We start from the raw sequence: 25,003 nt of genomic DNA, 5'->3' as shown, positions 1-25,003 counted from the left end.
CTGCACTTTCATTCTATGCCTCCGGATCATTTCAAGTTACACTAGGGATGTGTGCACCATCTCTCAACATGCAACACATGCCTCCATTCGCCAGGTCACGGCTACACTGTACGTGCGTAGGAATGACTAAATAAAGTTCCCCATGACCACCCAAGCAATCAAGAGCGTGGTCGAGCTCTCCTTCCCCTCCTCCCCATGGGTGTGGCTCGCACCCAAACACTGGGACCTGCAGCCTGGGATGGTGGGACCCAGGGTGTGCCTCGCTGCACCACACCACTGGGACCTGCAACCTCGTATGGTGGGGCATTGGGTGTGCCTCGCTGCGCTGCACCACACCACTGGGACCCGCAACCTTGGAAGGTGTGAAACCATGGAATGTCCCACCAACACTCAAACCACGAGCAACGGAAGGGGCTGTCACTTCCATGAGCGGCAGCTCCTCCAAAGTCAGTACAACAGTGGGAGCTTCATCCAGCTCCATCCCCTCCCCTCCCACCCCCATGGATGGATTGGAAGATGTTCTCCTCTTCAGACTCGTCCGCATCTGAATCTTGTTCTGCATCGTTTGGGTTGGCCTCAAGTTCTGGAAAATGTAACAGGACAGTCAAATGGTTAGCAGCAGAGGAGGGGGCAGGATGGGTGGCATCAGTAGGCTCACACATCGCAGGCCAGGCAGCAGATTGATTTGAAGGGCTACGATGAATTTGCTGGACGTGCCCTCTCCCTTGAGTGTGGGCCCAGCTTGTGCAGTACAGATTGCTTTTTTCCACGCAGGACCCATCAAAGCAGCGACCCTCTCTTCCAAGGGTGTCAGTGGGTACAGATTTGCTGGGCTGCTTCCTGTTCGAGTTCTTTCCCTTTTATTATGTGCCACCTTCCTCTGCAAAGATGAAAATGCAACTTTTTAGAGAGGGTGCCTTTCTCCTGGGTGGGACATATACAGCTGGTCACATTTACAATTGCCAGCTCCTGCCATCTGTTCTCAATCACAGTAACTAGTGCCTCCACTTCTTCCAGTAAGAAATTCTTGCTCCTTGCACTGCGTTGCATCTTGTATTGCTGCAGCTGCGATTTTTCCCAATGCTCTCAAGCAGTACTCCTTCTCACACACACAACTGGCTCTTTAAAAATGGCTGATTGCCAACTCCGAGCTGCACTGAGCATGCGCGTCCATTGGAACGACGTCAAACATAACTTTTTTTTTCCCGCGCATGCGCAGTAGGCTTGGTTTTTTGCCGCAGACAGCAGGCTCCACCCACCGAGGTAACTGGACACGTTGCGCAGCGCCAAATTTGAATTATACATTGGGGAAATTTTGGCATAATATTTCTGCCGTGTTTCTGGCCGAGAAAAATGGCCGTAACTCTGGCAACATGCCAGAAAACGGGCTTCAGGAAAATTAAGCCCATTTATGTTGACTTCTAAATTATGACATTCTCAGTTCTCTGTTTACATTTTAAAAGGCGGTGTGTTTGTGTTAAATGTTCTGTGTAATAGTTACATTACTAACTATAAATACAACAGTAAGTAACTTATTGCAGGCAGAAATTGCCTGTTTATTTGTGCCCTGGTTTATTATCCATTACCTATCTTTGCTTGATCTGTTTGGTTAAACTAGAACGTGACATTTTTCTTATTTTTTGTATCCTATAGTGATCAATGTAAAAGAGCCAAATGGAACAGTTAATCAGCATTTATCAGCACAAGTGTCAGCTTTGGACGTTACTGGCATTATCACTGAGCTAGAGAAATTACTAGGCAGTGCTCTGTCGGCCATCTTAGAAACCGAGATGAAAACAGTATATGATGATCTCTGGACAGAGGTAAAAATTGGATTTTTTTATATTCATTCACTGGCATCGCTGGCAAGGCCAGCATTTATTGCCCATCATTAATTGCCCTTGTGAAGGTGATGGTGAGCCGCCCCCTTGAACTGCTGCAGTGCGTGTGGTGAAGGTATTCCCAAAGTGCTATTGGGTAGGGAGTGCCAGGATTTTGATCCAGCGATGATGAAGGAACAGTGATATATTTCTAAGTCAGAATGGTGTGTCACTTGGAGGGGATCTTGGAGGTGGTGGTGTTCCCATGCACCTGCTGCCCTTGTCTTTCTAGAGGTTGTAGGTTTGGAAAGTGCTGTCGAAGAAGCACTTGACGAGTTGCTGCAGTGCATCTTGTAGATGGTACACACTGCAGACACTGTGCGTTGGTGATGGAGGGAATGAATGTTGAAGGTGGTGGATGGGGTGCCAATCAAGCAGGCTGCTTTGTCCTGGATGGTGTCGAGCTTCTTGAGTGTTGTTGGAGCTGCTGTCATCCAGGCAAGTGGAGAGTATTCCATCTCACTCCTGTCTTGTGCCTTGTAGATGGTGGAAAGGCTTTGGGGAGTCAGGAGGTGAGTCACTCCCCGCAGAATACCCAGCCTCTGACCGGCTCTTGTTGCTACAGTATTTATGTGGCTGGTCCAGTTAAGTTTCTGGTTGATGGTGACCTTCAGGATGTTGACGGTGGGGGATTTGACGATGGTAATGCCATTGAATCTCATGGGGAGGTGGTTAGACTTTCTGTTGTTGGAGATGGTAATTGCCTGGCATTTGTGTGGTGTGAATGTTAATTGTTAATTGCCACTTATCAACCCAAGCTTGAATGTCATCCAGGTCTTGCTGCATGTTCAGCCATGAACTCATTGAATGGCGGTGCAGGCTAGAAGGGCCAAATGGCCTACTCCTGCACCTATTTTCTATGTTTTCTATGTTTCTATGTGGGCATGGACTGAATCATTATCTGAGGAATTGCGAATGGAACTGAACACTGTGCAATCATCAGCGAACATCCCCACTTCTGACCTTATGATTGAGGGAAGATCATTGATGAAGCAGCTGAAGATGGTTGGGGCCAGGATACGTGGGATGGCTTGACCCATCCACCTCCACGGAGGTGTGTGGGGGACCTGACCCATCCACCTCCATGGCACGAACCTGGTATTGCAGTACTTCCAGGAACGGTGCAGTGGCTCTAGGCCTTTTGGCTAAGAGCATTGGCGCAGAGTGATCCTTGACTGGTGCAGGGTGACCTCTGGCGTTTGTGACTTGACAAAGAATTGGAAACGATTGGCTACGAATTTATATTTAAAAAAAAAAAAATACTGCCCTGAGGAACTCCTGCAGCAATGTCCTGGAACTGAAATGATTAGCATCCAACAACCACAACCATCTTCCTTTGTGCTATGTGTGACTCCAGCCAGTGAAGAGATTTCCCCTGATTCCCATTGACTTCAATTTTACTCGGGCTCTTTGATGCTGCTTGGTCAAATACTGCCTTGTCAAGGGCAATCACTCTCTCCTCACCTTTTGAAATTCAGTTCTTTTGTCCATGCTTGGACCAAGGCTGCAATGAAGTCTGGAGCCGAATGGTCCTGGTGGAATCCAAACTGAGCATCAGTGAGCAGGTTATTGGTGACTTAAGTGCTGCTTGATAGCATTGTCGACGACAGCTTCCATCACTTTTCTGATGATTTAAAGTAGACTGATGGGGCGGTAATTGGCAGGTTTGGATTTGTACTGCTTTTTGTTGCAATTTTCCATGTTGTCAGATAGATGCCAGTGTTGTAACTGTACTGGAACAGCTTGGCTAGGGGCACAGCTAGTTCTGGAGCATGTCTTCGGCATGACAGCTGGGATGTTGTCGATGCCCATAGCCTTTGCTGTATCCAGTACACTCAGCTATTTCTTGATATCACAGGGAGTGTATTGAATTGACTGAAGACTGGCTTCTGTGATGGTAGGGACCTCAGAAGGAAGCCGAGATGGATCATCCACTCGACACATCTGGCTGAAGATGGTTGCAAATGCTTCAGCCTTGTCTTTGGTATTCATGTGCTGGGTTCTGCCATCATTGAGGATGGGAATGTTCATGAAGCCGCCTCCTCCCATTAGTTGTTTAATTGTCCACCACCATTCACGACTGGATGTGGCAGTACTCCAGGGCTTTGATCTGATCTGTTGATTGTGGGATTGCTTAACCCTGTCTATGGCATGCTGCTTCCCCTGTTTAGCATGCACGTAGTCCTGTGTTGCAGCATCCCCAGGTTGGCATCTCATTTTTAGGTACACCTGGTGCTGCACTTGGTATGCTCTTCTACACTCATTGAATCAGGATTGGTCGCCTGGCTTGATGGCAATGATAGAGGGATATGCCGGGCCATGAGATTACAGGTTGCAGTGGAATGCAATTCTGCTGCTGCTGATGTCCACAACGCCTCATGGGTGCCCACTTTTGAACTGCTAGATCGGTTCTGAGTCTATCCCTTTTAGCACGGTGCTTGTGCCACACAACACGCTGGAGGAGCACTGATTCATCAGCTGAGGAAGGGCGGTAGGTGGTAATCAGCAGGAGGTTTCCTTGCCCATGTTTGACCTGACGCCATGAGACTTCATGGGGTCCGGAGTCAATGTTGAGGACTCCCAGGGCCACTCCTTCCTGACTGTATACTACTGTGCTGCCACCTCTGAGGGGTCGGTCCTGCCGGTGGGAGAGGACATACCCAGGAATGGTGATGGAGGAGTCTGGGACTTTGGCTGAAAGGTATGATTCTGTGAGTATGAATATGTCAAGCTGTTGCTTGACTAGTCTGTGGGACAGCTCTCCCAATTTTGGCAGAAATCCCCAGATTTTGGTGAGTAGGACTTTGCAGGGCCGACTGGGCTGGGTGTGCCATTGTCGTGTCCGGATCCGGTGCCTACGTCGATGCCGTCTGGTTTTATTATTCTTATTGTTTCTTGTAGCAGTTTGTTACAACTGAGTGACTTGCTAGGTCATTTCAGAGGGCAGTTAAGAGTCAACCACATTGCTGTGGGTCTGGAATTCCATGTAAACCAGACCAGAACACTCGAGTCAAAGACAGAGTCTCGATTGAATGCCTGCAAAGAGACACTCGGTCACTCAACCAGGAAACACCAGGACTGGTTTGATGAGATTGATCAGGAGATCCAAGAGCTAATAGATCGCAAGTGCAGCGCATTTCTGAGCCTTAAACAACAACCCGACTCTGGAGCAGCAAAGCAGCAGTACAGACGGTTCAAGGCTGAGATCCAACAAAAAACCCGGGACCTAAAGAACAAGTGGTGGATGGAGAAAGCACAGGAGATACAACAGCTGGCCGTCAGCCATGATGTGCGAGGATTCTTCATCACAGTCAAAGTCATCTACGGTCCAAACGCCCAAGGCCCCATCCCACTGCTGGCCAAGAACAGGGAAACACTCACCAAGGACACTGAGGCAGTCAGGGCCCGCTGGAATGAGCACTTCGAAGATCTCCTCAATCGAGACTCTGCCTTTGACTCGAGTGGTCTCAACTCCATCCCGCAGCATGCTACCCGCCAGCACCTCAGTAAAACCCCAACACTGCATGAGGTAGAAAAAGCCATAAGACAGTTTAAGAACAACAAGGCTACGGGAGAAGATGGAATATCTGCTGAGGCATTGTTGGCGTGATAACATGACCTCATCTCTTTCATCTGGAGGGAGGAGAGCAGGCCAGGAGACCTCCGAGATGCAGTGATTGTAACCATCTTTAAAAGGGGGACAAGTCCGACTGCGACAACTACAGAGGAATCTCCCTGTTATCAGCCACGGGGAAAGTGGTCGCTAGAGTCCTCCTCAACCGTTTTCCCTGTGGCTGAGGAGCTCCTTCCGGAGTCACAGTGTGGATTTCGTCCCCTACGGGGCACAATAGACATGATTTTTGCAGTGCTACAGCTGCAGGAAAAATGTAGGGAACAGTACCAGCCCTTCTACATGGCCGCCTTCGACCTTACCAAGGCCTTTGACATTGTCAACCGTGAGGGTCTATGGAGCATCCTCCTCCGTTTCGGATGCCCCCAAATGTTCGTCCGCATCCTCCGCCTGCTTCACGACGACTTGCAGGTCGTGATCCTTCCCAACGGAATCATTACAGACCCAATCCACGTCCGGAGCGAAGTCAAACAGGGCTGCGTCATTTACCCAACCCTCTTCTCAATCTTCCTCGCTGCCATGCTCCACCTCACAGTCAACAAGCTTCCTGCTGGAGTGGAACTCAACTACAGAACCAGTGGGAACCTGTTCAACCTTCGCCGTCTCCAGGCCAGGTCCAAGACCACCCCAACCTCTGTTGTCGAGCTACAGTACGCGGACGACGCCTGTGTTTGCGCACATACAGAGGTTGAACTCCAGGACATAGTCAATGTATTTACTGAGGCGTGCGAAAGCATGAGCCTTACGCTAAACATCCGTAAGACAAAGGTTCTCCACCAGCCTGTCCTCGCCACACAGCACTGCTTGGATGATTTGGAATCTATATGGGTAGAGCTGCAGAACACCAAAGGGCAAAAAACGTTAGTGGGAGTTGTGTACAGACCTCCAAACAGTAGTAGTGATGTTGGGGAGGGCATCAAACAGGAAATTAGGGGTGCATGCAATAAAGGTGCAGCAGTTATAATGGGTGACTTTAATATGCACATCGATTGGGCTAACCAAACTGGAAGCAATACGGTGGAGGAGGATTTCCTGGAGTGCATAAGGGATGGTTTTCTGGACCAATATGTCGAGGAACCAACTAGGGGGGAGGCCATCTTAGACTGGGTGTTGTGTAATGAGAGAGGATTAATTAGCAATCTCGTTGTGCGAGGCCCCTTGGGGAAGAGTGACCATAATATGGTGGCATTCTGCATTAGGATGGAGAATGAAACAGTTAATTCAGAGACCATGGTCCAGAAATTAAAGAGGGGTAACTTTGAAGGTATGAGGCGTGAATTGGCTAGGATAGATTGGCGAATGATACTTAAGGGGTTGACTGTGGATGGGCAATGGCAGACATTTAGAGACCGCATGGATGAACGACAACAATTGTACATTCCTGTCTGGGTAAAAATAAAAAAGGGAAGGTGGCTCAACCGTGGCTATCAAGGGAAATCAGGGATAGTATTAAAGCCAAGGAAGTGACATACAAATTGGCCAGAAATAGCAGAGAACCCGGGGACTGGGAGAAATTTAGAACTCAGCAGAGGAGGACAAAGGGTTTGATTAGGGTTTGAAATGGAGTACGAGAAGAAGCTTGTAGGGAACATTAAGACGGATTGCAAAAGTTTCTATAGATATGTAAAGAGGAAAAGGTTAGTAAAGACAAACGTAGGTCCCCTGCAGTCAGAATCAGGGGAAGTCATAACTGGGAACAAAGAAATGGCAGACCAATTGAACAAGTACTTTGGTTCGGTATTCACTAAGGAGGACACAAACAACTTTCCGGATATAAAAGGGGTCAGAGGGTCTAGTAAGGAGGAGGAACTGAGGGAAATCCTTATTAGTCAGGAAATTGTGTTGGGGAAATTGATGGGATCGAAGGCCGATAAATCCCCAGGGCCTGATGGACTGCATCCCAGAGTACTTAAGGAGGTGGCCTTGGAAATAGCGGATGCATTGACAGTCATTTTCCAACATTCCATTGACTCTGGATCAGTTCCTATGGAGTGGAGGGTAGCCAATGTAACCCCACTTTTTAAAAAAGGAGGGAGAGGGAAAACACGGAATTATAGACCGGTCAGCCTGACCTCAGTAGTGGGTAAAATGATGGAATCAATAATTAAGGATGTCATAGCAGCGCATTTGGAAAGACGTGACATGATAGATCCAAGTCAGCATGGATTTGTGAAAGTGAAATCGTGCTTGACAAATCTTCTGGAATTTTTTGAGGATGTTTCCAGTAGAGTGGACAAGGGAGAACAAGTTGATGTGGTATATTTGGACTTTCAGAAGGCTTTCGACAAGGTCCCACACAAGAGATTAATGTGCAAAGTTAAAGCACATGGGATTGGGGGTAGTGTGCTGACATGGATTGAGAACTGGTTGTCAGACAGGAAGCAAAGAGTAGGAGTAAATGGGTACTTTTCAGAATGGCAGGCAGTGACTAGTGGGGTACCGCAAGGTTCTGTGCTGGGGCCCCAGCTGTTTACACTGTACATTAATGATTTAGACGAGGGGATTAAATGTAGTATCTCCAAATTTGCAGATGACACTAAGTTGGGTGGCAGTGTGAGCTGCGAGGAGGATGCTATGAGGCTGCAGAGTGACTTGGATAGATTAGGTGAGTGGGCAAATGCATGGCAGATGAAGTATAATGTGGATAAATGTGAGGTTATCCACGTTGGTGGTAAAAACAGAGAGACAGACTATTATCTGAATGGTGACAGATTAGGAAAAGGGGAGGTGCAACGAGACCTGGGTGTCATGGTACATCAGTCATTGAAGGTTGGCATGCAGGTACAGCAGGCGGTTAAGAAAGCAAATGGCACGTTGGCCTTCATAGCGAGGGGATTTGAGTACAGGGGCAGGGAGGTGTTGCTACAGTTGTACAGGGCCTTGGTGAGGCCACACCCTGGAGTATTGTGTACAGTTTTGGTCTCCTAACTTGAGGAAGGACGTTCTTGCTATTGAGGGAGTGCAGCGAAGGTTCACCAGACTGAATCCCGGGATGGCGGGACTGACCTATCAAGAAAGACTGGATCAACTGGGCTTGTATTCACTGGAGTTCAGAAGAATGAGAGGGGACCTCATAGAAACGTTTAAAATTCTGATGGTTTCAGACAGGTTAGATGCAGGAAGAATGTTCCCAATGTTGGGGAAGTCCAGAACCAGGGGTCACAGTCTAAGGATAAGGGGTAAGCCATTTAGGACCGAGATGAGGAGAAACTTCTTCACCCAGAGAGTGGTGAATCTGTGGAATTCTCTACCACAGAAAGTTGTTGAGGCCAATTCACTAAATATATTCAAAAAGGAGTTGGATGAAGTCCTTACTACTAGGGGGATCAAGGGGTATGGCGAGAAAGCAGGAATGGGGTACTGAAGTTGCATGTTCAGCCATGAACTCATTGAATGGCGGTGCAGGCTAGAAGGGCCGAATGGCCTACTCCTGCACCTATTTTCTATGTTTCTATGCTCCCCAGTCATCAAGATCCACGGCACGGCCCTGGACAACATGGACCATTTCCCATACCTCGGGAGCCTCTTATCAATAAGAGCAGACATTGACGATGAGCTTCAACACCACCTCCAGTGCAGCCTTCAGCCGCCTGAAGAAAAGTGTGTTTGAAGACCTGGCCCTCAAAACTGCCACCAAGCTCATGGTCTACAGGGCTGTAGTAATATCCGCCCTCCTGTATGGCTCAGAGACACATCGTTCGCATGCCAGACACGAGACTCCCAAAGGAAGCGCTGTACTCGGAACTCCTTCACGGCAAACGAGCCAAAGATGGGCAGAGAAACGTAACAAGGACACCCTCAAAGCCTCCCTGATAAAGTGCAACATCCCCACTAACACCTGGGACTCCCTGGCCAAAGACCGCCCTAAGTGGAAGGAAAGTGCATCCAGGAGGGCACTGAGCACCTCGAGTCTCATCGCCAAGAGCATGCAGAAATCAAGTGCAGGCAGCGGAAAGATCGTGCGGCAAACCTGTCCCACCCACCCTTTTCCTCAACGACTATCTGTCTCACCTGTGACAGGAACTGTGGTTCTCGTATTGGACTGTTTAGTCACCTAAGGACTCATTTTAAGAGTGGAAGCAAGTCTTCCTTGATTCTGAGGGACTGCCTATGATTTTGATGATGGACGGCAGATTTTCTTCCCTGAAGTTCATTTAGTGAACCAGATGGGTTTTTATGCCAATCTGATAGTTTGATGGTCACCATTACTGATACTAGATTTTTACTCCAGATTTATTTAATTAATTAACTGACTTTCAATTCCCCAGCTGCAGTGGTGGGATGTGAACTTGTCAATATGGATTGTTCATAAAGAAATGTTTCAAGACTATCCTTTTTTTTTAAAGTACCTGTGAATACACAAACAATATGTTTTTTATGTTCCTTTGAAATGCAAGCCATTTAATGTATCACTTTTTTCTCAGTGTAACTATCATAGGTCAGAACAGTATGTCAAAACTATCAGCAGTGCTTAAGTATTTTTTCTTATGCTGAATAATGAATTTGGTTAGTATGGACACAGAAGAACTTGTTGAAATAAAATAAATCTCTTCTACCTTTTTCAAAAAAAATGGGGAGAGAATCTCAGTCGTCAACTGTTCAGATAAATATTTAGGACTAAATTTCTGCAGTGGTTCCACCAGAGTTACGGTGGGAGACTGGTGGAAACTACATACATTTCAGCCCCTAAATATTTTCTGACTTGGTAATGAATCATCCTTTTGCAGAATTCCAGATATCCATGTTTTGATCAGAGCTATTCCTACGAATGTCTTGTATCGAGGATTATAATTAATATTAGCCTTTGTATGAAACATTATAAATGTGTTTATTTATAGTATTTTTGAAATAAATAAATTAACCAAAATGTAATACAGGCTGAAAACCTCTAATCCGGCACCCTCGAGACCTGGCCTGTGCTGGGCAAGAGAATTTGCCGGACCACGGGAGGTCACGCCGACCCCAGACTTACCAGGTACTCCTCATCTCCCTGCCACCTCCGGTGCTCAGAAACCGCTGCAGAAGCGTCTAATGCAATCATCAGGCTGATCTAAATTATATTAAAATAATCCAGTAACGAGGGATTTTACTGTTTGCTGTATCGATATAATTAAATTTATGTCTGCTATCAGGAGTCAGTTATTATTAACCAAGAGACAACAAACACCATAACCAATCACCATAGAATGCGTTCATTTTCTGAGACAATTATATCTCAACAGTTTTGCAGTGATATCCCAGTCAATTAATCATGATCCCTCAGAGCATCATCAGAAAGGATTTGTTTCAAAAAGACCAGCATTAAAATTAGTCATATTTTCACTTTTTGAAGAAATCAAATGAGATTGACTCCGGCCATTTCATTTAACCTTCAACAGACTATAAAACAAATTAAGGTTGGTCACCATGTCATTGAATTGCTGAAACTAACCTGAAATTGGAAAGTCCGTCGATGGGAAGGAGATATTAAAAGATGTTCCCTAAACTTACTGAGGCAAAATCGCGCTGTTGCTATCAGAGTCTGACCTCTGCGCAGCATTTTGGACCCAGCTTCGGCGCCTTGGTCGGCCTCCGCGCTCCTTGCTCCCTCTCCATGCTTACCCGGCTGGGGGGTAGCGGCCGGACCCAGGACATAGCACGCCAACCCGGCCTCGGAGGGAGCACCGGAGGCTGCGGGGAGAGGAGGAGGAGGAGCAGCCAGCCCCAGGACACAAAGTGGGTCACAATCCCCCTTGCCGGGAATGATGCCGGACCAAAGATTCTGGACTAGAGAGGTTCAACCTAAAATGTTATGGCTGAACTATTACCAGAGTGCTTAGAATGGTTAAATAGTAACAGTTGTTAATGATGTAATTGCTGTGATCTGTTTTTGATCCTGATATTAGATACTGTTTCTGAAGCCTCCTTGGTCCTTGGAAGACATATTACAATGTATGAAGAAACATTGGATCGCTGTGTTTGGCCTAATTGTGAAAAGAAATTTGCTGTCATCTGTGGAGATCTTGAATAATTGTTTTCAAGCAGGTATGTGCAGAGAATTAGATTTCTGAATTTGGTAAGTTGTGAAGGGGGAGACATGTAGTTAATGACAAACTCAGGATATAAATTTTATAGGTGTTCCTCTAAAGCAGCAGTCAGATTCTAAATGTCATTATTTCGCATAACTGATAGCAAAATTTACTTCTACATTAAGGCCACTGAGTTGTATCCTTCAAAGTGACACTTGCTAGTTTAATAAATTTCTTTTCAATGTAACATAGCTTATATGTGCTTATATAATAGTCCGTGCACCGCAAACAGTTCAGATCTTTCAGTGACATGTTAAAGTGCTTTATAACAAGTCTTTCCTTTTCATAGATTAGGGTTCTGAAAAACACATGTTTAGTCTGGATCAAAAATTGTGAACATCAGGCATGACTGAATTAATGTTTACTTTCCAAAAATCTGTTCATCTTTTTGAGTATTTTCCATTCTTAGACACGTTTTCAGATTTTTCATGATAGTATGACTAATTCAGTCTTACCTATGCCCTATATCATGGCACGTTTTTAAATGTATAATTTTGTAAAAAATAATTGGAAACCCTAACCATCACCAACTAATTTTTTTTTGCCAATTATGTAACCTCCCCATTAAAGTGCTTTGGGACATCCTAAGGCCATGAAAGGCGCTATATAAATGCAAGTCTTTCTGCTTTCATTCTCTTCAATTGGCGCTCAATTGTTGATATAAATGGTTTGCTAGTGTAATTCATAAGAACATAAGAAATAGGAGCAGGAGTAGGCAATACGGCCCCTCGAGCCTCCTCCGCCATTTAATACGATCATAACTGATCCGATCATGGATTCAGATCCACCTCCCTGTCCGCTCCCCAAACTGTCTATTTCTGTCTTAAATTTATTCAATGTCCCAGCTTCCACAGCTCTCTGAGACAGCGAATTCCACAGATTTACAAACCTCAGAGAAGAGATTTCTCCTCATCTCAGTTTTAAATGGACAGCCCCTTATTCTAAGATTATGCCCTTTAATTCTAGTCTCCCCTATCAATGGAAACATCCTCTCTGCATCCACCTTGTCAAGCTCCCTCATAATCTTGTACGTTTCGATAAGATCACCTCTCATTCTTCTGAATTCCAATGAGTAGAGGCCCAACCTACTCAACCTTTCCTCATAAGTCAACCTCCTCATTTCCAGAATCAACCTAGTGAACCTTCTCTGAACTGCCTCCAAAGCAAGTATATCCTTTTGTAAATATGAAAACCAAAACTGCACGCAGTATTCCAGGTGTGGCCTCACCAATACCTTGGGTAACTGTAGTAAGACTTCCCTGCTTTTCTACTCCATCCCCTTTGCAATAAAGGCCAAGATACCATTGGCCTTCCTGATCACTTGCTGTACCTGCATACTATCCTTTTGTGTTTCAAGCACAAGTATCCCCAGGTCCCGCAGTACTGCAGCACTTTGCAATTTTTCTTCATTTAAATAATTACTTGCTCTTTGAATTTTTCTGCCAAAGTACATGAGCTCACACTTTCCAACATTGTACTCCATCTGCCAAATTTTTACCCACTCACTTAGCCTGTCTATGTCCTTTTGCAGATTTTTTTTGTGTCCTCCTCACACATTGCTTTTCCTCCCATCTTTGTATCGTCAGCAAACTTGGCTACATTACACTCGGTGCCTTCTTCCAAGTCGTTAATATAGATTGTAAATAGTTGGGGTCCCAGCACTGATAGCTGCGGCACCCCACTTGTTACTGATTGCCAATCCGAGAATAAACCATTTATCCTGATTCTGTTTTCTGTTAGTTAGCCAATCCTCTATCCATGCTAATATCTTACCCCCAACCCCATTTTAAACACTCTTAATATGTTGTATGGTCAGAATTTTCAAATCTTTAAATCTTTTCAAATCTTCATGTGTTTTGCTAATTCAGGTTATTGTTCCCTATCTATTTCTCCTCTTCCTCTATAATATTAGCCAATGCAATGTGTCCAACCCAGATCAGCCTTTAATAAAACGATAATCATTGATTATGGAGTAAGTATGATGGAGATTTCCCCTGATCTTAGCATGGGTTGAAGTAAGAATGCCTCAGCCTCACTGGGGTAGGGAAGGGAAAAAAAATCAAACAGCTTATTTGTGCTTGATCAATATCTAGTGACTCCAACTAAGAAATTTGTGTGTGTGGATATGCCATGGTGGAAGAGTGGGGGAATATTCGACTGCCACAGGATGAATGATTCATAGCAGCTGCCTGGGTACCTGGCACAGAGCTGCATGATTCTCTTGGTGTGATCACATACTAGCTGAACATTGATGTAGTAAAACCCATTGTGGTTAACAAAAGCTCCTAGCTGGTCCTGCGGTGCCCTGATCATAACATGAATGCAGTTAATATCGCCCAGCACTCTAGGGAAGACGGCCATTGCTGTGAATCCCAGGGCTCTCTCATTTTCACTGTTTTCATCAGTTGAGAACAAGATGTGGTAGTTCTCTGGCAGTCAGTGCGAGATGCAACCAATGTCCCCCATAGCAGCCTGGATCGATCGAAATGCATAAAATTTCAGGGCGCTGGTCACCTTCACCTTCACAGGCATTGGCATGACCCCCCCAGAAGCAGCAGTCTGCAGATCTTGATGTGCGAGACCACAGAGATCAATAATAACCTGCCTCGTTAAGCACAGTCCCTTCTTGTACTGTTCCTCAGACATGTCAAAAAAGTAGACCCTTGGCCTTTGAGCAGGTCCTCACCTGTTGTATTCTCAAAAGCCACCCTTCTGCTCCTGATGGATGCTGATGCCACCACTGCGGCTTCCTCCTCCTCCTCCTTCCTGCACCCAGTACAAGGTAGCAAAAGCAGCGCCCATTATAAACTTTGACAACCTCAAGGTCAGTGAACAAAAGAGACTTGGAAATAAGTGATATTGAAAGTAACAAGTAATTGCAAGTACAAAAATCTCAGCAGCCAGTGCCTACTATCCCTACCAGTTTATATCCTACAGCCTGCTGAATTAGGTTTTACCTGGTGGAATCATCAATGGGTGAGACTTGCGCATTTCCACGCCAAAACAGCACACTGACGGGAAGGTTTAAAATTCCCTGCGTGGTATTTCACAGAGGCACATTCTTATCAATCTATACAAAAGTGGTTTGGATGTGGGAATTATGGAACAGTATTAAAATTTTCTGATGACGCCAAATGGGAAGGATGGCAAATAGTGACCAGGATTGTAAAAACTCCCGGAGGACATAGATAGGCTAGACGAATGGGCAGATAGATGACACATGCAGTTCAGAATACTGAAATGTGAAGTGCTACATTTTGGAAGCAAGAATAGGGAAAGGAAATGTGCCTCAAATGGGAATTTTTTTTTAAGTGGAGTAGACGCTTGCATGGATCTTAGTGTGTTGATAGGTCATTAAAGGTGGCACCACAAATAGATAAGGCCATTAAAAAGGAAATGGAATCTTAAGTTTTGTATCTACAGCCATTGAATACAAAAGCAACATATGTAAGACCTTAAGCCACAGTTGAAGCATTGTCCGCAATCTCGTTGACTGTGGTGAGACTAGGTCGGTGGCAGGTGGCGAAGCCCCTCCTGGCTTCAGCCCACACTATATGAAGATGGGTCTTGTTAAGCCAGCCCTGCGAAGTTCCCGGCCAATTGAAGGAAGCGGTTCTGATGATGTAATTTGATGTCATCAGCTGATTTCTTAAAGGGACCATGGCCACATTGATTTTGACAGTTGTGCTGTCAGTGTTCTACAGCACTGAGGTGCTGCAAACACTGACGAGTACTGCATAAAGATGCACGGTTGCACTCTGGCTCTCCCATGACGCCCTTCAGATGCTTATGGAGGGAGTCACAGCACGCAGGGCGGTTCTCTCCCCTTCCAGTGAGCAGAAGAGATTTCCCCATGACACCAAAGCAGCCTGGTTGCACATCGTACGGGAGGGCAAAAGCAGGGATGTCATCAGGTGGACCAGGTTGCAGTGGCGTAAGCCTTTCAAAGATCTCAGTAGATCACGAAACGTTACTGCAAATTCACACTCAACCTCATCCTGCTGTGCCACTCATCACATCCCCATCACTCTGCCTTCCTTGCGCTACTCCTGCACATCCTTACTCACATCAACTTACCTTACACTTCCTCTCTTCCCCATCTCTATCTACATTATCGCATCCCCATCTCACTAGCCACACCTCACCCTCACCCTCATCCTTGTCCAATCATACCAACTAACAACATACGAGGGTAGGCATTTGGGTCTTTTAGCCAATGTTCATGTTGAGTTTCTGCTAATGTGTGGTCAAACATTGAAATCTTGGATAGATTTTTAGAAGTGGCTTAGTGAGTTGTAATGAATGGTGCAACAGAAAGGTACTCCCCGCAATGGTGATGAGTGTGAAAGGAATGGCTTGGACATTGCAGTGATGCCTTACAGGCTGGTGTGGGGTGATACTAACCTGGCACTTCATGTGGCAGCCAGGGCGTACAGCATCAAGTGAAGTAAATGTGACCGTGGTAAGGCCATCTCTGGCATCCCGGGCAGCAATGTGGACGGATACTGATGCCCTGTGCAGCATCAGGTGATTGCAGAGAAGTTTGGTGTTGTGGTGATGCGGGTGTGTTTAGTGATGTTGGTGTTGAGGCTGACCGTGGTGTGATTCTGAGGACCATGGTGAGATTTTCTCAAGGGCTCCAATGCTGATGGAATAGATGGCAGCTGAAGTTGAGATGACAGAAGCAATCTGTTAATGGTGAGAGAGGTTGCTCCAAGAAGGTGACGGTGGTTAGAGAATTCACTGCAGACACTTCCACATTGCATAATGCTCAAAAGTGTCTTCCAAATCCTGAAGGCTTCATCCGCTGAGATTGGAAAGCTGCTGAAAAACTTGGATAAATGGTAAGTACCTGACCTCTAAATTACCTCTTAATGATGTTAATTAGCTGACCCGCCTCTTAGTCACCTCGGGTCTGTGAACCGCAGCCAAACTCAGCACTTTGGAAACTGACAAGGAGGTGAGTTCAGAGCGGGATCCCGCCCCGCTGTCAATCACGCCATTTTGATGGCCTCCAAACCCGCACTCACAAGGCTAGTAAAATTCCGGCCATTGTGTTCAGTTTTGGGCATCCCATTATAGGAAGGATATAAAAGTAATGGAAAAGGTGCAACATAGATTGACTGAGATGTTACTTGGGTTGAGAGATTTTTCTTGGGCAGTTCCCCGGAGTCGAGGATGACATGTTTCCACACTAAATAGAGTTCTAAGGTGACTGATGAGACCAGTGCGGGATCTACAGTCTCTGTCACAGGTGGGGCAGATGATGGTGGAGTGCTTGATTTGTCGTACACTCCTTCCGCTGTTTGTACTTGGCTTCTGTGTGCTCCCGGCGAAGAGGCTCGGAAGTGTTCAGCGCCTTCTCGGTTGATTCTCCTCCACTTTGAGCGGTCTTGGGCCAGGGATTCCCAAAAGTCGGTGGGGATGTAAAATTTTTTCAAGGAGGCTTTGAGTGTGTTCTTGAAGCATTTTCTTTGCCCACCTGGGACTCGCCTGCCGTGACGTAGCTCGAAGTAGAGTGCTTGTTTCGGGAGTCTAGTATCTGGCATACGGACAATGTGGTCCGTCCATCGAAGCTGATCAAGCTTGGTTAATTCCTCGATGCTGGGGATATTGGTCTGAGAGAGAATGTTGATTAGGTGCGCCTATCCTGTCAATAAATTTGCAGGATTTTGTGGAGGCAGCGTTGGTAGTATTTCTCCAGTGCATTGAGATGCCTACGGTACGTAGTCCATGTCTCTGAAGCACAAAGGAGAGCAGGTATCACTATTGCTCTGTCGACCATGAGCTTGGTGCCAGGTCTTCGAACATACTTTTCCGAAGGCTGCACTGGCTCACTGAAGGCTGGGTTGGACCTCGTCATCAAATGTCTGCCTTTGCTGATAGTAGGCTCTCAAGGTATGGGAAGTGATCCACATTGTCCAAGGTCTCGTCATGGATCTTGATAATCGGGGAGCAGTACTGTGTGGTGGGGGCAGATTGGTAGAGAACCTTTGTCTTACTGATGTTTAATGTAAGATCCAGACTCTCGTACGCTTCAGTGAAGGTGTCAACGATGGTTTGGAGTTCGGCCTCCGGGTGTGCACAAATACAAGCGTAATCATCAAGATCCATGGCACGGCCCTGGACAACATGGACCATATTCCCATATCTCGGGAGCCTCTTATCAACAAAGGCAGACATTGATGCAGAGATTCAGCCTCGCCGCCTGCGGAAAAGTGTTTGAAGGCCAGGCCCTCAAATTTACCACCAAACTCATGCTCTACAGGGCTGTAGTAATATCCGCCCTCCTGTATGGGTCTGAGGCATGGACGATGTACAGAAGGCACCTCAACGATGTCTCCGCAAGATCCTGCAAATCTCCTGGGAGGACAGGCGCACCAACATCAGTGTCCTCGACCAGGCTAACATCCCCAGTATTGAAGCACTGACCACACTCGATCAGCTTCGCTGGGCAGGCCACATAGTACACATGCCAGATACAAGACTCCCTAAGCAAATGCTTTATGCGGAGCTCCTTCATGGTAAACGAGCCAAAGGAGGACAGCGGAAACATTATAAGCACACCCTCAAAGCCTCTCTGGTGAAGTGCGACATCACCACTGACACCTGGAAGACTCTGGCTGCAGACCGCCCGAGGTTGAGAAAGTCCATCTGGGAGTGCGTTGAGCTCTTTGAGGCTCGACGCAAGGAGCATGAAGAGGCCAAGCGCAGGCAGCGGAAGGAGCGCGCGGCAAACCAGCCCCACCGACCCCTTCCCCCGATGAATGTCTGTCCCACCTGTAACAGGGTCTGTGGCTCTCGTATCGGACTGTTCAGCCATCAAAGAACTCACTTTGGGAGTGGAAGCAAGTCCTCCTCGATTCCGAGGGACTGCCTATGACTGACCTGACATCTGCATATTGCAATTCAATGATAAGGAGAGGGAGGGGAGAGAGAGAGCGTGGGGGGGGGAGGGGGGAGAGGAAAGGGAGAGAAGGAGGGAGGAGAGAGGGGGAGGGAGGGGAAAGAGAGCGCGGGGGGGGGGGGGGGGGAGAGGAAAGAGAGAGGGGGAGGGAGGGGAAAGAGAGCACGGGGGGGAGAGGATAGGGAGAGAAGGAGGGGGGAGAGGAAAGGGAGGGTAGAGGGGGTGGGAGAGGAAAACGGGGGGGAGAGAAAGGGAGGTGGGGGGGCGGGGAGAGAGACTGATCGGGAGGGAGCTGAACGGGAGGAAGGTCCAGTCCGATTTTCGCCCGGTGAGCCCATTCGGCCAGGGCTCGGGTCGGACCCTTCCCACTGCAACCTCGGGCCTGAAGCTACTGCACATGCACGCACACTCTAGCGCGCATGTACAGAGATCCCGTCACTGTTTTCAGCGCCGGGACCTGGCTCCGCCCCCCACCCCTTGTGATGTTAACAAATATGATGTGATTGGGATTACGGAGACGTGGCTCCAGGATGATCAGGGCTGGGAACTCAACATCCAGGGGTATTCAACATTCAGGAAGGATAGAAAAAAAGAAAAAGGAGCTGGGGTAGCATTGCTAGTTAAAGAGGAGATTAATGCAATAGTTAGGAAAGACATTAGCTTGGATGATGTGGAATCTATATGGGTAGAGCTGCAGAACACTAAAGGGCAAAAAACGTTAGTGGGAGTTGTGTACAGACCTCCAAACAGTAGTAGTGATGTTGGGGAGGGCATCAAACAGGAAATTAGGAGTGCATGCAATAAAGGTGCAGCAGTTATAATGGGTGACTTTAATATGCACATAGATTGGGCTAGCCAAACTGGAAGCAATACGGTGGAGGAGGATTTCCTGGAATGCATAAGGGATGGTTTTCTAGACCAATATGTCGAGGAACCAACTAGGGGGGAGGCCATCTTAGACTGGGTGTTGTGTAATGAGAGAGGATTAATTAGCAATCTCATTGTGCGAGGCCCCTTGGGGAAGAGTGACCATAATATGGTGGAATTCTGCATTAGGATGGAGAATGAAACAGTTAATTCAGAGACCATGGTCCAGAACGTAAAGAAGGGTAACTTTGACGGTATGAGGCGTGAATTGGCTAAGATAGATTGGCGAATGATACTTAAGGGGTTGACTGTGGATGGGCAATGGCAGACATTTAGAGACCGCATGGATGAATTACAACAATTGTACATTCCTGTCTGGCGTAAAAATAAAAAAGGGAAGGTGGCTCAACCGTGGCTATCTAGGGAAATCAGGGATAGTATTAAAGCCAAGGAAGTGGCATACAAATTGGCCAGAAATAGCAGCGAACCTGGGGACTGGGAGAAATTTAGAACTCAGCAGAGGAGGACAAAGGGTTTGATTAGGGCAGGGAAAATGGAGTACGAGAAGAAGCTTGCAGGGAACATTAAGGCGGATTGCAAAAGTTTCTATAGGTATGTAAAGAGAAAAAGGTTAGTAAAGACAAACGTAGGTCCCCTGCAGTCAGAATCAGGGGAAGTCATAACGGGGAACAAAGAAATGGCAGACCAATTGAACAAGTACTTTGGTTCAGTATTCACTAAGGAGGACACAAACAACCTTCCGGATATAAAAGGGGTCAGAGGGTCTAGTAAGGAGGAGGAACTGAGGGAAATCTTTATTAGTCGGGAAATTGTGTTGGGGAAATTGATGGGATTGAAGGCCGATAAATCCCCAGGGCCTGATGGACTGCATCCCAGAGTACTTAAGGAGGTGGCCTTGGAAATAGCGGATGCATTGACAGTCATTTTCCAACATTCCATTGACTCTGGATCAGTTCCTATGGAGTGGAGGGTAGCCAATGTAACCCCACTTTTTAAAAAAGGAGGGAGAGAGAAAGCAGGGAATTATAGACCGGTCAGCCTGACCTCAGTAGTGGGTAAAATGATGGAACCAATTATTAAGGATGTCATAGCAGCGCATTTGGAAAATGGTGACATGATAGGTCCAAGTCAGCATGGATTTGTGAAAGGGAGATCATGCTTGACAAATCTTCTGGAATTTTTTGAGGATGTTTCCAGTAAAGTAGACAAAGGAGAACCAATTGATGTGGTATATTTGGACTTTCAGAAGGCTTTCGACAAGGTCCCACACAGGAGATTAATGTGCAAAGTTCAAGCACATGGGATTGGGGGTAGTGTGCTGACGTGGATTGAGAACTGGTTGTCAGACAGGAAGCAAAGAGTAGGAGTAAATGGGTACTTTTCAGAATGGCAGGCAGTGACTAGTGGGGTACCGCAAGGTTCTGTGCTGGGGCCCCAGCTGTTTACATTGTACATTAATGATTTAGACGAGGGGATTAAATGTAGTATCTCCAAATTTGCGGGTGACACTAAGTTGGGTGGCAGTGTGAGCTGCGAGGAGGATGCTATAAGGCTGCAGAGTGACTTGGATAGGTTAGGTGAGTGGGCAAATGCGTGGCAGATGAAGTATAATGTGGATAAATGTGAGTTTATCCACTTTGGTGGTAAAAACAGAGAGACAGACTATTATCTGAATGGTGACAGATTAGGAAGGGGGAAGGTGCAGCGAGACCTAGGTGTCATGGTACATCAGTCATTGAAGGGTGGCATGCAGGTACAGCAGGCGGTTAAGAAAGCAAATGGCATGTTGGCCTTCATAGCGAGGGGATTTGAGTACAGGGGCAGGGAGGTGTTGCTACAGTTGTATAGGGCCTTGGTGAGGCTACACCTGGAGTATTGTGTACAGTTTTGGTCTCCTAACTTGAGGAAGGACGTTCTTGCTATTGAGGGAGTGCAGCAAAGATTCACCAGACTGATTCCTGGGATGGTGGGACTGACCTATCAAGAAAGACTGGATCAACTGGGCTTGTATTCACTGGAGTTCAGAAGAGTGAGAGGGGACCTCATAGAAACGTTTAAAATTCTGACGGGTTTGGACAGGTTGGATGCAGGAAGAATGTTCCCAATGTTGGGGAAGTCCAGAACCAGGGGTCACAGTCTAAGGATAAGGGGTAAGCCATTTAGGACCGAGATAAGGAGAAACTTCTTCACCCAGAGAGTGGTGAACCTGTGGAATTCTCTACCACAGAAAGTTGTTGAGGCCAATTCACTAAATATATTCAAAAGGGAGTTAGATGAAGTCCTTACTACTAGGGGGATCAAGGGGTATGGCGAGAAAGCAGGAATGGGGTACTGAAGTTTCATGTTCAGCCATGAACTCATTGAATGGCGGTGCAGGCTAGAAGGGCTGAATGGCCTACTCCTGCACCTATTTTCTATGTTTCTATGTTTCTATGCCACGCCGAGCACGAAGACGTCCTGAGGAGACCGGAGAATCACAAGGTAAGTTTTCGGCGCCCTTTTTCTTCCAGCAAGTCGGCACACCTTATCGAGATGCGCTGTTTTTCCAGAGGTCGGAAACTTGGGCCCATAGTTTCCAAAGGTAGCAAGTGCCAGTTGAAACACAACCAGCATACGCTTCAGGATTTAAGCGAGTCCAGAAAACAGGTTGGCTGTGTCTGTAGTGCTTGTGAGTTATGAAACCCACCAGCATTTCATGATTAGTTTTTATACCTCACTGATTTCCAACATGTCTTCCATATAAGACATTTCTTCTAGAATTAATAGTTTATCTGTAATACCTTCTATTTAGATCCAGTAGACTTTACATGTTCACTTGGTGTTATAACATTTATGGTGGCTACAAAAGCAGGAATAATTTGATGACATCTATTTTTAAGCTGCAGGTTTAAGAGCACTTAGCCACCCTGTTGGTGCTACTTTAATCTTGCAACAAAGGCTTTGTTAAATGTGTCATTGTGCTTTGGACTATTAATTCCCTCTGTCAGTTGAGGCTTGTCCATTGCATAATGTTAAACTGAAGTAACCTGAGTTTACCCCATGTTGTTCCATTGAATCATTTTCAGAGAGTTGACCTCTCGTTCTGACTGAACATGCCACCATCTGTTTTACATATTTCACTTTTCTGATAAATACAGCATTAGTTTTGTAATAATGGCTTGTCATGAGTAGCATTTCTCGCATCAAGTTTCTGTGCACATCTGAATTTGTTCGAACTGTGATGCCATGACATATAAGAAAGAATTGTAAGTGTAAAGAGATGGCAGTTTTGGCAATTACTGAATTCAGAATTATCCAAATGTTGTCCTTGTAGAGAAGACATTACACTGTTGAGTCTTCATTACAGATCTTAGTACAGACTTGAATAGTTATGAGGAAAGATTATTGTACAATGGTACAGATCCAGTACTAAATTAACAAGATTTGCTGCCCAAAAAGCAATTGTTTGAAATCCTAATAGCTTGGAATTTATGAATAGGTTACTTGTTAGCAATAACTGATTTAAGTTTATGGAGATTTCTACTTACATTTTTACTTTTTATAATATACTAAATTGTGGTATACAAGGATATTTTGGAGTTTGGAGCGCAGCTGTAATATTTAGCTACTAAATTGGAGCTGGGTCCCTTTAAGATCATTCATGGGAACATAAGAAATAGAAATAGGAGCAGGCCATTGGCCCCTCGAGCTTGCTCCGCCATTCAATAAGATCATGGCTGATCTGATCATGGGCTCAACTCCACTTCCCTGCCCGCTCCCCATAACCCTTTATTCCCTTATCGCTCAAAAATCTGTCTATCTCTGCCTTAAATATATTCAATGACTCAGCCTCCACCGCTCTCTGGAGCAGAGAATTCCACAGATTTACAAGCCTCTGAGAAAAGAAATTCTTCCTCGTCTCAGTTTTAAATGGGCAACCACTTATTCTGAAACTATGCCCCCTAGTTCTAGATTCCCCCATGAATGAAAACATCCTCTCTGCATCTACCTTGTCGAGCCCCCTCATTATCTTATATGTTTGAATAAGATCAACTCTTATTTTTCTAAACTCCAATGAGTATAAGCCCAACCTACTCAACCTTTCTTCATAAGTCAAATCCTTCATCTCAGGAATCAACCTCGTGAACCTTCTCTGAACTGCCACCAATGTAAGTATATCCCTTCTTAAATAAGGAGACCAAAGCTGTACGCAGTACTCTAGGTGTGGCCTCACCAATACCCTGAACAGTTGTAGCAGGACTTCTCTGCTTTTATACTCTATCCCTCTTGCAATGAAGGCCAACATTCCATTTGCCTTCCTGATTACTTGCTGTACCTATTGTGTTTCATGCACTGCAGCATTTTGCAATTTTTCTCCATTTAAATAATAATTAGCTTTTTTATTTTTTCTGCCAAAGTGGATAACCTCACATTTTCCCACATCATACTCCATCTGCCAAATTTTTGCCCACTCACTTGGCCTATCTATATCCCTTTACAGATTTTTTTGTGTCCGACTCACAACTTGCTTTCCTACTCATCTTTGTATCATCAGCAATCTTGGCTACATTACACTCAATCCATTCATCCAAATCATTAATATAGATTGTAAATAGTTGAGGACCCAGCACCGATCCCTGTGGCACCCCACTAGTTACTGTTTACTAACTGGAAAATGACCCATTTATCCCATCTCTGTTTTCTGTTAGTTAGCCAATCCTCTATCCATAAGAACATAAGAAATAGGAACAGGAGTAGGCCATACGGCCCCTCGAGCCCGCTCTGCCATTCAATAAGATCATGGCTGATTTGATCATGGACTCAGCTCCACTTCCCCGCCCACTCCCCATGCTAATATATTATCCCCAACCCCATGAACTTTTATCTTGTGCAGTAACCTTTTATGTGGCACCTTATCAAATGCCTTCTGGAAGTCCAAATACACTACATCCACTGGTTCCCCTTTATCCACCATGTTCGTTACTTCCTCGAAGAACTCCAGCAAATTTGTCAAACATGACTTCCCCTTCATAAATCCATGCTGACTCTGCCTGATCAAATTTTGCTTATCCAAATGTGCTGTGTTAAAGGGGCTGAAAAATCTGAAATCTGAAATATGCATGACGACAAGGGACATAGCCTAAAAATTGGAGCAAGGCCTTTCAGGAGTGAAGTTAGGAAACAAATCTACACACATTGGGCCCAAGTTTCCACACGATAAAAAACGGGCGCCCCTCCGAGCTGGGCGCCCGTTTTTTGCGCCTAAAACGGCGCCGGAAAAAAACCGTGCGATTCTGGAGCGCCCTGCAGCTCCTTGTCTGTTTGGTGCGGTGCCCGGGGGGCGGAGCCTACACTCGTGCCGATTTTGTAAGTGGGAGGGGGCGGGTACCATTTAAATTAGTTTTTTTTCCTGCCGGCAACACTGTGCGTTGCAGCGTTCATGCACGCGCAGTGTGAAGGAAACATTGGCACTCGGCCATTTTTGTAGTTCTTTGTAGCTGTTTAATTTTTGAACATTTTTTTAATAAAAGCACATTGCCATCAGCACTGAGAAGTTCGTAGGAAGCCTCAGAAAGTTGAGGCAGCCCTTTCCCTCCCCCTCCCCGCCCGCCGTCGGGAACAAACGGCTGCCTCCTCCTCCCTTCCTCCC

The 25,003-nt window shown here is 46.1% G+C and overlaps 1 protein-coding gene across 4 annotated transcripts in view; it reads left to right on the top strand.

Annotated features, from left to right (window-relative positions):
* The window catches only part of swt1 (SWT1 RNA endoribonuclease homolog), a 170,491-nt gene that overhangs the window by 69,760 nt on the left and 75,728 nt on the right, over window positions 1-25,003 (top strand). For all 4 annotated transcript variants that reach the window (XM_070887169.1, XM_070887168.1, XM_070887166.1 and 1 more), the window contains exons 12-13: window positions 1,654-1,823; window positions 11,397-11,535. In XM_070887169.1, coding sequence (XP_070743270.1) covers window positions 1,654-1,823; window positions 11,397-11,535 — 309 coding nt within the window. The remainder of the gene's footprint in view (window positions 1-1,653; window positions 1,824-11,396; window positions 11,536-25,003) is intronic.

Source organism: Pristiophorus japonicus, chromosome 8 (assembly GCF_044704955.1).
Source record: "Pristiophorus japonicus isolate sPriJap1 chromosome 8, sPriJap1.hap1, whole genome shotgun sequence".
Classification (NCBI taxonomy): Eukaryota; Metazoa; Chordata; class Chondrichthyes; family Pristiophoridae; genus Pristiophorus; species Pristiophorus japonicus.
The sequence above is the reverse complement of the archived record's forward strand: the minus strand, read 5'-3'. Positions and strand labels throughout refer to the sequence as shown.